The 11,592-nt window shown below is 32.7% G+C and overlaps 2 protein-coding genes across 2 annotated transcripts; both read left to right on the top strand.

Annotated features, from left to right (window-relative positions):
* The first annotated feature begins 707 nt into the window (after positions 1 to 707).
* On the top strand, positions 708 to 2,254 carry LOC132060644 (galactolipase DONGLE, chloroplastic-like). The gene has a single exon (XM_059453627.1). It carries the CDS (start codon positions 812 to 814, stop codon positions 2,252 to 2,254), a length of 1,443 nt encoding a protein of 480 aa, XP_059309610.1. The 5' UTR covers positions 708 to 811.
* Positions 2,255 to 10,642: 8,388 nt separating this feature from the next.
* LOC132060633 (uncharacterized) lies at positions 10,643 to 11,311 on the top strand. Its single transcript, XM_059453617.1, has 2 exons — positions 10,643 to 10,849; positions 10,970 to 11,311. The coding sequence occupies exons 1-2, from the start codon at positions 10,643 to 10,645 to the stop codon at positions 11,309 to 11,311; spliced, it is 549 nt and encodes a 182-aa protein (XP_059309600.1).
* The last annotated feature ends 281 nt before the right edge of the window (positions 11,312 to 11,592 follow it).

Below are 11,592 nucleotides of genomic sequence, written 5' to 3'. Positions count from 1 at the left end.
CTAAATAGGCGAGGAATATTCGGGAGAAAAACACAAAAGTAAATAGATATATTAGTTGCTTTTATGGTTCAAGATTTGAAATTTAAACTAAAAAAAATTCAATAGTATATTCAAAATTGAAATTTTAGAAAATTGGCATACGTTGAAGCAGAGATGGTTCCAATGTTATTTCTATTGATCATGATAGAAGTATTTAGTTTTCTTCTGAGTGCATGCTACATAAAAATTAAATTGAAATTTTAATAGATATAAAAAATATATTAAGAACTGCATTAGCAAGCAAAACATGAATGAATTACATTGAAATTAAAATTGTTGGGCCCGCGCGGGCGTTTCTTCATCTAGTTTTCTCCTACAAAAGGAAAGAAATAGATAGGGAAGAGAAAGAAGAAAAATAAATAAACATTAATAAACACGCTAAAATTTGTCCACATAGCAAACGCACCTTTGAAGTCAATTTGAAGGGAAATAGTAAAACCGTATTTTACATTATGTTCCTCGAAACATATTTTATTTGCAGCCGCAAAAGTTAAACAATTAATTATAGTCACGACTTGAGCCTAACCGACCATTTAATTTATCACATAAATTTTTCATTCCTCAGTCAAATTACTCGCCAAACATGCCTTTATTTTCTACTTCTTTTTCCCCCCTACACCTCAACAACATCCTTTTCAATTATCATCAAAGTCCATGACAAATAAACACACAATATGTACATATATATAAGTATATAACCCTTGATCTATAATTCATCTAGAGCTCTCACTCCCTCTCTAATTCTTCCTCTTAAATATTCTCTTTTCATACAATGCTTAGGTTACCAAATATTCCAAATCTGAACTTCCCTACATTTTCAGAAGAGTTTTTGTCTAAGCCATGTTTGTTAAGACCAAATGAAGGTATCTCAGTTTTACCTGCACCATCTCTAACATTACAACAACAACTACGCATCAGTCCCAAACTATCACCAACTGTGATATCCACTAAGGAAATATCGAAGAACAATGCTACTAGTACTAATACTACAATGGATTGTACTTGTAGTAATAGTAGTAGTTGTAATAGTAGTAATATTGAGAGATTGGCTTCCATTTGGAGAGAAGTTCATGGGTCAAAAAACTGGGAAAACCTAGTAGATCCATTGGACTCTCTTCTCCGAGAGGAGATTATCCGATATGGAGAGTTTGTGGCTGCTTGTTATGATGCATTTGATCTTGATCCAAATTCAAGAAGATACTTAAATTGCAAGTATGGAAAGAGGAGAATGTTGAGTGAAGTAGGGTTGGGTGAATCAGGCTATGAAGTGACAAAATACATATATGCTACTCCAGACAAAAATGTCTTTCCAATTGGTGGCAATAGTATAGGCTCATCATGTGGAAAATGGATTGGTTATATTGCAGTATCAAATGATGAAGAAACAAAGAGACTTGGGAGGAGAGATGTGCTTGTTACTTTTCGGGGAACGGTCACTAGCCCTGAATGGATAGCCAATTTGATGAGCTCATTGACTCCGGCTCATCTTGATCCTCATTATCCGAGACCTCAAGTTAAGGTTGAAGCTGGATTCTTGAGTTTGTACACCTCCAATGAGGGCAAAAAGTTTGGCCTTGGAAGTTGTCGGGAACAATTACTATCCGAGGTAGGGAGAGTACTAAATAAGTATAAAGGGGAGGATATGAGCATAACTTTGGCAGGACATAGCATGGGGAGTGCATTAGCGCTCTTACTAGCTTATGACATTGCAGAGTTGGGCCTGAATAAGGACAAGTTGTTGAATATTGATCACACAATACCTGTGACCGTTTTTTCCTTTGGAGGGCCAAGAGTTGGAAACTCAGGCTTCAAAGAGAGGTGTGAAGAGTTAGGTGTAAAAGTTTTGAGAATAACAAATATAAATGACCCCATTACAAAACTTCCTGGGGTTTTTTTAAATGAGCATTTTAGGGTTTTGGGTGGGAAGTATGAGGTTCCTTGGAGTTGCTCATGTTATGCACATGTTGGAGTTGAGATCTTGTTAGATTTCTTCAAGATGCATAATCCTTCATGTGTACATGACTTAGGAACTTATCTTAGTTTGCTTAAGTGTCCAAAGAGGTTACAAGTTCAAGGAAAAGAAGGCGATGATTTCTTCAATCGAGCAAAGGAATTTGTCATTTCCGGGGCTCAAAATAAATTAAACTTCAATGCCTTGCAATTGAAAAATGCTGCCATGAATATGGTGAACTTGGTTCAATCCCAAAGGACTTAATAAACATCATGACATGGTCTAGAGTGATGTGTTTTAACCCAAAATTAGATAGGTTTTTGGTTGAATTATATATAGATTTTCCATCCTCTAGAAAGATCATGAGGTTAATTTGCAATACATATTGTACAATATTAATGATTGTAAATAATGCCAGGAAAATCAAGTCGACATCACATTGTCTTCTCTTCCTTTTTTTTCCATTTGTTAGGTATATATGGTTATGGAGTAACCGACGACAAAACTTCACTAAGCTGAAACAAAAATTAAAGAAGATAAATAGAGGAAGATGCATATGGTGTATATATGTTCTTTGGTAGTTAGTACTAGTAATAGATTCTCTGACCAGGTCAATAGACTGGATTGAAGAAATTAAAAATAGCTCAAAGCATATCTTAAGTATTATTCCTCCGTCCAAAACTTATGTTCCGATTTCTCTCAACCTATAACGTTTATGATTTATGACTGATTGTTTTCTAATTTAATTTAACTCAACGTATAAGTTTCCATAAAGTTTAACTTAAATATATAGGAACAAATGACATGGAAGTACTTGTAACTTGTAAGGGGAACTAAATACTATGAAAACTTTATATATCTTTATCAAATAATTCGTTTGGCTTTTGAGCAATATATATACAGCAACTATATGGAAATGGTATCTACACCTTAAGGATGCTAACAAGTAGTAGTACTATTCATGCCGTAACGACACAACATCTACGTCTTAAATGTCGTTAGTTATTCAAGTTGACTATGTGAATTCTCAATATCTATTTTCAGTCCATTTACATTTACTTTATTCAAATACTCTTACCAATGTTGCCTTCTATCACATGAGTTTAAATTGTATGCACGTGTGAATTGTGAAAAAGATTTAGACAATCAGATCATATATGATACATGTATTAAGTAATTACGGGTAAATCTCTTAATTAATAAGCATATAATTCACTCACGAAACATTAAGATCAACTTTAAATTCATTAGCCCCTTCTTTTTGTTCCTAGTTTGAGCAAGCAATAAAAAGTCAATTATTTATTATAGCACGGAAGAGGAAATTGATGCAATAGAGGTTTGACTCTATAAATGATGAAAATGACAGAGACGATAACGAGTATTTGGAAAGAAGAATTACTAGATGAAAATGAAAAACAAGATGTGTCTGTTGATTTAAAATTTGGATTCGACTATATATGGAAAAGTTGAAAAAAGAAAAAGGAATGGAAAAGTTGAAAAAAGAAAAAGGAATTCCAAATATGGATCACGTAGAAGAATGAGGTCAAGAAGTAGCTAACCTTTCTCTCTACATCAGTCGAACATAACTTATAATAGTCAAAGAAGAAATCGTTTCATCCATCGTGAAGTTGTTCTTGATTCGAAACTATAGTTGGCGTTATATTGTTATATTTAAATAGTCAAAGAAGAAATTTAGTTGCACCATGAGGTATTTAATTTGTAGGAATATTCGGCCTATAGTCAGTCCCCCGCCCAGACTTTGTATCAACAACCTCGAGGTGAAAAATAAAATAAAAATTCCATTGATAGTATAAAAATATCTTTATATATGTTGTCAGTCTAGGTAAATTTAATTAGCTTAATTTATTTATATATTAATGCATGGACTTCAAATTAAAAAAAAAAAAAAAAGAAGATAAGTACTACATTTATTACTAATAATAAATATTTTAAAAACATTATATCCCAATAAATTAGGAGTCACTTTTTACGGAGCATTTTAGTTTTCTTTAAAATTGTATTTTAAAGCTAGACAATCTTGTTTTCTCAACAAATATACCTTTGATACATGGAGTATATAGTATGTATTAGATTGTGGTAGTACTTATCTCAACAAATATACCTTTGATAAATCATTTTAATTTCATGCCTTTTCACAAGTGTCTACGCAACAGAGAGGCACCCCTCCACCCCTAATAGGATAATACCCGACGCTATGTGGAGATATATGTCACCATAATGTTGACATTTAACATGTTCCTCATTTACTCGCTCAAAATGCATCCACACCGCACTTGAGGTTGATCTTCGAACTCGGGAGAAAGTGGAGGTGAAGTAATGTACACTAGTTGAATGACAAATTTAGATAAAGAGAGAATTGTGGAAAAATTGTGTGAAAATGAAGAAGAATGGAGCAATATATATATAGTTTGAAAATATGACCAAATAGTTATTCATAAATTTAGGGGTTCAAATAAAATTAGCAACGACTAATTTTTTAAATTGACAACGGCTAGCTTTTTGAATTTGACGACGACTAAACATTTTTTTAATTTAGCAATTTTATCATTAGATGTAAATGTTAATTTTATTATTATTAGTAAATGTAAATGTCTATTTTTGTATTAGAAGTTAGAACTTAAAAAAAAAAAAAAAAAAAACCGACCCATTAACTATAACCCGGCCCGGCCCGATTAGCCCGAGGTGTAGCCCCTATCCGAGGTGGGCTGGGTCGGACACCCTTCTCTCTCCAAGCCCGGACCCGGTTCAACTTACGGCCCCGCCCGGACCCGGCCCCTTGTGGCCCAATTAAATGCCCGGCCCGGCCCAATAAATCACTTGTTTGACACCCTTCACCTTTATGTGTCTAGGAGTGTAATGTATACATATTCTTATAAAAAACAATTTTATCTATATAATATAATTTTCCAAAAAGGGGTATCAAGGGTAGCTTAATTTTGACTTGCACCATGAGGTTAAAAGAAGGGCACCTCTCAAGGTGAAAAATAAAATAAAAATTTCATCGATAGTATAAACCGATCTTTATATATGTTGTCAGTCTAGGTAAATTTAATTAACTTAAATTATTAATGGACTTTTGCAAATTGTCGTTGAATTAAGTGACAGCATTGTTGCTACGTACATATTTTCTTATGCATACATGAAGACTGAAGTATAATGTAAACGTCCAGTTTCAGTAAAGAAAAACGATAAACTACAGGAAAAGGTGGTTTACCAATTTGCTGGAATGAATAGTAGTTGTTGTGTTCTATTCACACTCGACAATATTCAAGAGCTTAAGTCAGATTGTTGAAAGTTTAGATAGAATTAAAGGGAGCTTCTCCGACCAAATGTGAAAGAGAGCATTGGGATTAGGATAAAAAGAAAAAAAGAAACACAATTAAACACAAACAACAAAATTTAAAGATGAAATTAAATCTATAGAATCCACAAAAAGAATTGCAAGTGTACGTAAATTATAAGGCTGTCATGCATGGGTGAGAACATCGCGGCCGCAAAATCACATTCTCTTCTTCTTCTTCTTCTTTTTTTTTTTTTTTTTTTTTCTTGTTGGTTAAAATGCTATATTTTATAGAATTTTTTATTGAAATTTAATTAACTAAAATCCACCGATAATATAAAAAGAATTACACTATCAGATTTTTTTTTTACTGTTGCAACAAATTAATTAGCAGGAAATTTGATTCCCAAGTTACATTGCATGTATAATAATAGTCATATTTTCCTTTTGCATGTCCCTTAAGAAATTATAAATATAAAAAATAAAAAATTACTGTTTTTATTCTTATGTCTCTTTAATAAATATGCACTGTTTTCAAAACTCGACTATATATTTAAAAGAACAAGGTTAAATATTTGAACTCAATCAATAAATCACTCGTTTGAACTCTTCAACTTTGTAATTTCTATGTTATGTAATCAATATTGTTATCTCAAAAGCAATTAATATTAAGCGTAAAATAGGAAAAGTAATTAATTTTTTTTTTTGATTTTATAAAATGACAAGTATTTTAGGATAGATATATTTTTAGTAACTTTGACAACTAAGGATGGTGTATAAGTTGAACTCATATCAATGTTTATAGTATCTACAACCAAAGGGGCCTTCAATGTGTAGGGTAGTTACTGACCAAAGTTGGGTTCACAAAGGGGTGGGGGATGGGGTGAGAATGATATTGCAAATATTTTAATTGAAGTATCTTATTTTTTTAATTCTTAGAGTCTTTAATTCGTTGTGCTTTTATTAAGTTTAGCCTAAATCAACAGCGCTATTTTCTCTTCTGTTTTGAATCAATTTCTGAAATGGAAATTCTTTTTAGTTTATTATCGATCCACATATAATCTAAACAATATTCAATGTTTTTAAAGATCCATATTTGTATCTATATCATACCCGTATCATATAAAGGTTAGTACTGGACCTAGCTTTAGATCCAACATATCTTTGACAGCATAATATGAAACTAAAGTAGAATTTTTGAAGACCAAAAGATGTGATGCGGCGGATTAAATTAAACTTAACTGTAGGTCTCGGATTCGAGCCCTTGGCATGGAAAAATCCTTGGTAGGGAGCGCTGCCCCCCAAAATGGGGCCCTACTCGGCGCGGATCCGAATATAATCGGGCTCCAATGTGGGTACCGGACACCGGGTGGAAAAAAAAAAAAAGTTGCGAACCTAGAAATTTTAATCTGTAGTGTCAACATTTAAAGAAGCTGCCAACAAATAAATAGTTTGTTGTAGTGATTTTGTATTAATAGAAGATACATTCTAGACAATGTAAGTAATAAAACACAACTTAAGTAGATTGCCACAATATTTTCGATGAGTTTTTTTTTTTTTTCAAAAAAAATTGTATTCATGATAATCTCGTTAAAAATGCTTAATTTTAAGTGTATTTTTTCATTTTAAAACACTAAAGGAGCCTTGGCTCAATAGTTTAGTTGATTGTTAACTAGTGTAAGATTAGAGTGTTTTTCCCTGTGACGTTTGGTGTCTAACAAATGAGGCTAAATTTTTTAAGACATATACAATTAAGGAACTCGAACCTCTGATAGTAATTAAACGAATGATGAGTTGTGCATTGAATTGGGAAAGTGCTATATAATTTATATATTCTGTTGCAGCAATTTGTATAGTAGTTTAACATTAAAGATCTGATTAGGGACATAATCGTAGACTTAGGCTGCTTTTTAGCATTAAATTACAAGTACTAAATTAAAGCTGTCTGAAGATTAATGATATGCATGTTGAAGCTGACGATACTAATGGAAGTCATGGTCAACGACTTCAACTTATAAATATGATTAACTCGAAAATATGATCACCTCAAATATGGAGATCTTAAACAACACAGATTTACCAAATCAAGATTCAAGAATACTATTTATCCTACGCTACTGCAGCTCTTTTTTTGTTTAACAATCGGGTATCCTACATATATTCTCCCTAGTTATTCAAATTCACGTCTGAGTATAAGACCCATTTAAGGGGAATCATTACGTATCCGAAATTCTATATTATTAAAATTGGATTTGACTTAATTAAAGGCAGAAGGATCTTGCCACATTCCTAGGTGGTTATTTTACTGCAGTTCATCAAGCTATAAGTTTAATTTATGTGATTGATTAAGAAATCTTGTCTCTAATTGTGACGGAAGGGCCATCACAAATTTGTAACGGAGTTATTAATCAATAATACAATTCTGTTTGAATTTGTGATGACCAATAATTTGTTATATAGATCGGTTCAATTTTCGACTTAATTGTGACGAATTTTTTCATCACAAACCTTGTTTTTTTTTCTTGTAGTGTGATGTTTATATATACCACCTTCAAATACATAACACATGTCTTTACATACACTATAATTACTAAGCAATAGTGAACGGGTCATTCTCACCTCAATTTATTAGTTAATAAAGTAAATTAATATTGTTTGATGTAAAGATTGAATTCAGTTTTAACACCAAATTGGTTTCATTCCTGCTAGGGTAAGGAAATTGCATGGTTTGTCCTTCAAATGGACTGATATTTAATTTTTGTCCCTCAAATGGGCTGGTCTTTAATGTTTGCCCTTCAAAATCGAGCGTATGCTTAGAGGGACATAAGTTTTTTTAGGGAAACTTACTCAAATAGCTACCTTTTGTTACCTTCTAACTGGATATAACTACAAATGCAATATTACCCAGTGTAGCAGATTTTTTGACAAAACGCGTGTATTCCAATTATTTTGAAATACAGAGAAATATAGCGAACAGAAGACAAGTTCCAGCGAAATCAGAAGCTATTTTTGGAATAGATTTTTTAATTTTTTTTTATGAGAATCAATGTAAATGGTCCCATAAATCACGCAAAACGCATGTTCATCCATATCAGCTCAAATATCTCTCTCCACTTCTATCACATTCAAAAAAAATTGAATTCAAAACCAGTAAAACTTCCAATTAGAGGAAAAACTTAACGAGCTATGTTTTATACTTTCAAATTCTTCTAATTTGAAGTTGAAATACATTCAATGCCATGTGAACGAGCGTATATATAGAATCATAGTGACGATCGGATTTGTATTTCATATTCTACAAAAGGTAAATTTCAATTTTTTCAATTATGCGTTTTTAGATTTTTGTTTTGTTTCTGTTTTTTGTGATTGAAACAATGAATTATTTTTTGAGTGTAGTATTTGATATTTTTATTTTTGATATATTTCGAGACTTAAAGATGTCAAGCATAACAGCTGTTATCAAACAATCCAGGTGTTTTAACGACCAGAATTGCTTTGTTAATTACAAAATAGATGCAATCGTATTCAAAGATTATTGTTCATATGCTGAGTTGCTTGAGATTATTGCGATTCAAATAGGAGTTGATACTAGTAAGAAATCCATTTCAATAAAATATGTTGTCGAAGGAGACAGTATACCGATTGATATGGGAGTTCGGGTGTAGACGATTTGTGCGTTTGCCGATTGAAATACACAACGATATGGGAGTTATAGGTCAAATTGAAATTGAAGATTATACGCATGCTATGGATGTTGAATCAAATGATATATTGAAATATATTGAAAAAATGACAACTTCATAATTGAACAAGGAACATACTGATCAAATTATAAGGATACTAGTTATTCAATTCGCAAAAGATTTATATTTCAAAGGTATTGTATATTGAAATATATTGAAATACATAGTTTTATTGGCATACTAACGAGTTTATATTTCAAAGGTATTGTATTAAATACATTGAAATATATTTTTGAAATTTTTTTCATGTTATTTTTCATGGATTTGTTTTTGTAGTTACACACTGGTATCTTTGGTAAACTGATTGTCATTGGAAACTCCGAGCTTCTAGTATTGCCAATTCTGAAATGTTCAGAGTGAGATATTTCCATGACGAACATACATGTCCGTTGAAGGACAAGGTGTATTCCCAAAGACAAGCAACAACTGGGTTTATTTGGGCATCAGTTGTTAAGCCAAAAATAGCAAACCACAAGAGGAAATTTACACCTAATGTAGACGACGTAAAAAATGAGTTTGGCGTTGATGTTTCTTATATGACGGCCTGGAGGTCTAGAGAAAAGGAAATGAATGAATTAAGAGGGGAACCATCTGAATCATATAAGAAGTTACCGGGGTATGTGTACATCTTAGACAAAACATATCCTGGATCACATGTGAGAATGCATAAATCAGAACAAAACGAGTTCTTGTATTTTTTTTGTAGCCCTTAAAGCATTCATAAAAGGATTCGAGTGTTGTAGACCAATAGTGGTAGTAGATGTTTCCCACCTTAAAACTACATATAACGGTACATTCGTATCAGCCAGCACGATGGATGGTGCAGGTATGTAGTCACTTTTTTTTGTTGTTTCCTTTTGGGGTATATTTCATTATATTTTAAATGAATGTCTCAGTTTTTTATGGTACTGGTTATTGTACAATAACACTCTACAATAGTATATTACATTGTATTTTAATGTATTGCATATATTTTTAAGCTATATTTCACTGTTAAAAGCTGTCACTGTAAAGTATATTTCACTATATTTCATAAAAATTTTGCTTTATTTCACTGTAAAATCAAATGTTGTAAAGAGTATATTTCATAGTATTCCCTATATTTTTTAGCTATATTTCTCTGTAAGATTATTCATGTTTGTGCAGGAAATATTTTGCCATTGGCATATGGTGTGATAGATTCCGAGAACGATAAGTCTTGGACGTGGTTCTTTGAGCAGTTCAGACAAGCTTATGGAATTAGGGATAACATGTGTGTTGTATCGGATAGGCATGAGAGCATTATTAAGTTCTTATCAACAAAAAAGGGAAAATAAGAGAGGATCACTCCTCGGGCAGTCGCTAACCGAGCAGTGTTAAGAGCATATCCAACTGTGCCACATTTGGCGTGTATATGGCATTTATGAAAAAATGTGACAAAGCATTACAAGACGAAAGATGAAGTATTGAGCCCCGTATTTTATGCACTTGCAAAGCATACACAAGGATGAGTTTGACAAGCTGATGGAGAAGATTGAGGAGGTTGATTATCGGGTAAAAGATTACTTGGAGGATACTGGAAGGGAAAAGTGGGCTTGACTGTATTCACCAGTTAACAGAGAATGGACAATGACCTCAAATATAGCCGAGTGTATTAATGGAAAACTAGTAGCAGCAAGAGAGTTGCCTCTTTTTTATCTTCTTGAAGAAGTGAGAAAGATGTTCGGAAGATGGAATTGCACTAATAGAAGAAACGGAACATACACATTCACAACGCTCGAGAAAGCATTCCAGCAATTATTATCAATAAATGAGTGTAAATCTCTACGTATGATGGTATGTTTACTGTTAAATTTGAATAAGTATGACTATATATATTGTTAAATGTATTCCAGTATGGGTTTGAAAGTACTGACTCTATGTAAATCCTGCTCTGACAAAATTCTTGTTTGTTAGGTTGAACCATCGACTAAATTTGTGTATATCGTACATGATCAATCAAGGCGTTTCATAATTGATCTTAAAAAGAAAACATGCAGCTGTCGGATGTTCCAAATGGACGAGATACCATGTCCGCATGCATGGGCTGTTTTGAAGAGTAAGAGCCTTATGCCTGATGATTTTTGCTCAGATCTATTCAAACCAAAGACAGTGGTGAAGACGTATGATGTGATAGTTGATCCTCTCCCTGACGAGAGTGAGTGGAATATTCCTAAACACATATCCGATGAGGTTGTTTTACCACCGAGATACAAGAGGCCCCCAGGAAGGTCAAAGAAAAGCGAGACAAACCATTAATGGAGACGATGATTGGTAAACGTAGGAATGCTTGAAGTACTTGTGGACGTCTTGGCCACAATAGGCATTCTTGTTCTAATGAGCCTTGTAAGAAGCAGTTGTTTAGTTTGTAAGTGCATTTATTTGTTATGGAACACTTATCCCAGAAAAATAATTTTCAATAAGCGAATTATTGGTTAATCGTTGTAATCTGCATTTTCTTCAATTGTCTATATGTCAAAATATTTCAGTGTATTTCAAAATTGTAGCAGATGGACACAGGTCAGGTTGTCTATATGTCA

The sequence above is a fragment of the Lycium ferocissimum genome, chromosome 1 (assembly GCF_029784015.1).
Source record: "Lycium ferocissimum isolate CSIRO_LF1 chromosome 1, AGI_CSIRO_Lferr_CH_V1, whole genome shotgun sequence".
NCBI lineage: Eukaryota > Viridiplantae > Streptophyta > Magnoliopsida > Solanales > Solanaceae > Lycium > Lycium ferocissimum.
Note: the sequence above shows the minus strand (reverse complement) of the source record. Positions and strands in the feature narration are given on the sequence as shown.

Coding starts and splice junctions, on each gene's coding strand:
- LOC132060644 (XM_059453627.1), top strand. CDS start 812: ATGCTTAGGTTACCAAATATTCCAAATCTGAACTTCCCTACATTTTCA.
- LOC132060633 (XM_059453617.1), top strand. CDS start 10,643: ATGACCTCAAATATAGCCGAGTGTATTAATGGAAAACTAGTAGCAGCA. Junction 10,850..10,969: donor GTAAATCTCTACGTATGATG/GTATGTTTACTG, acceptor CTTGTTTGTTAG/GTTGAACCATCGACTAAATT.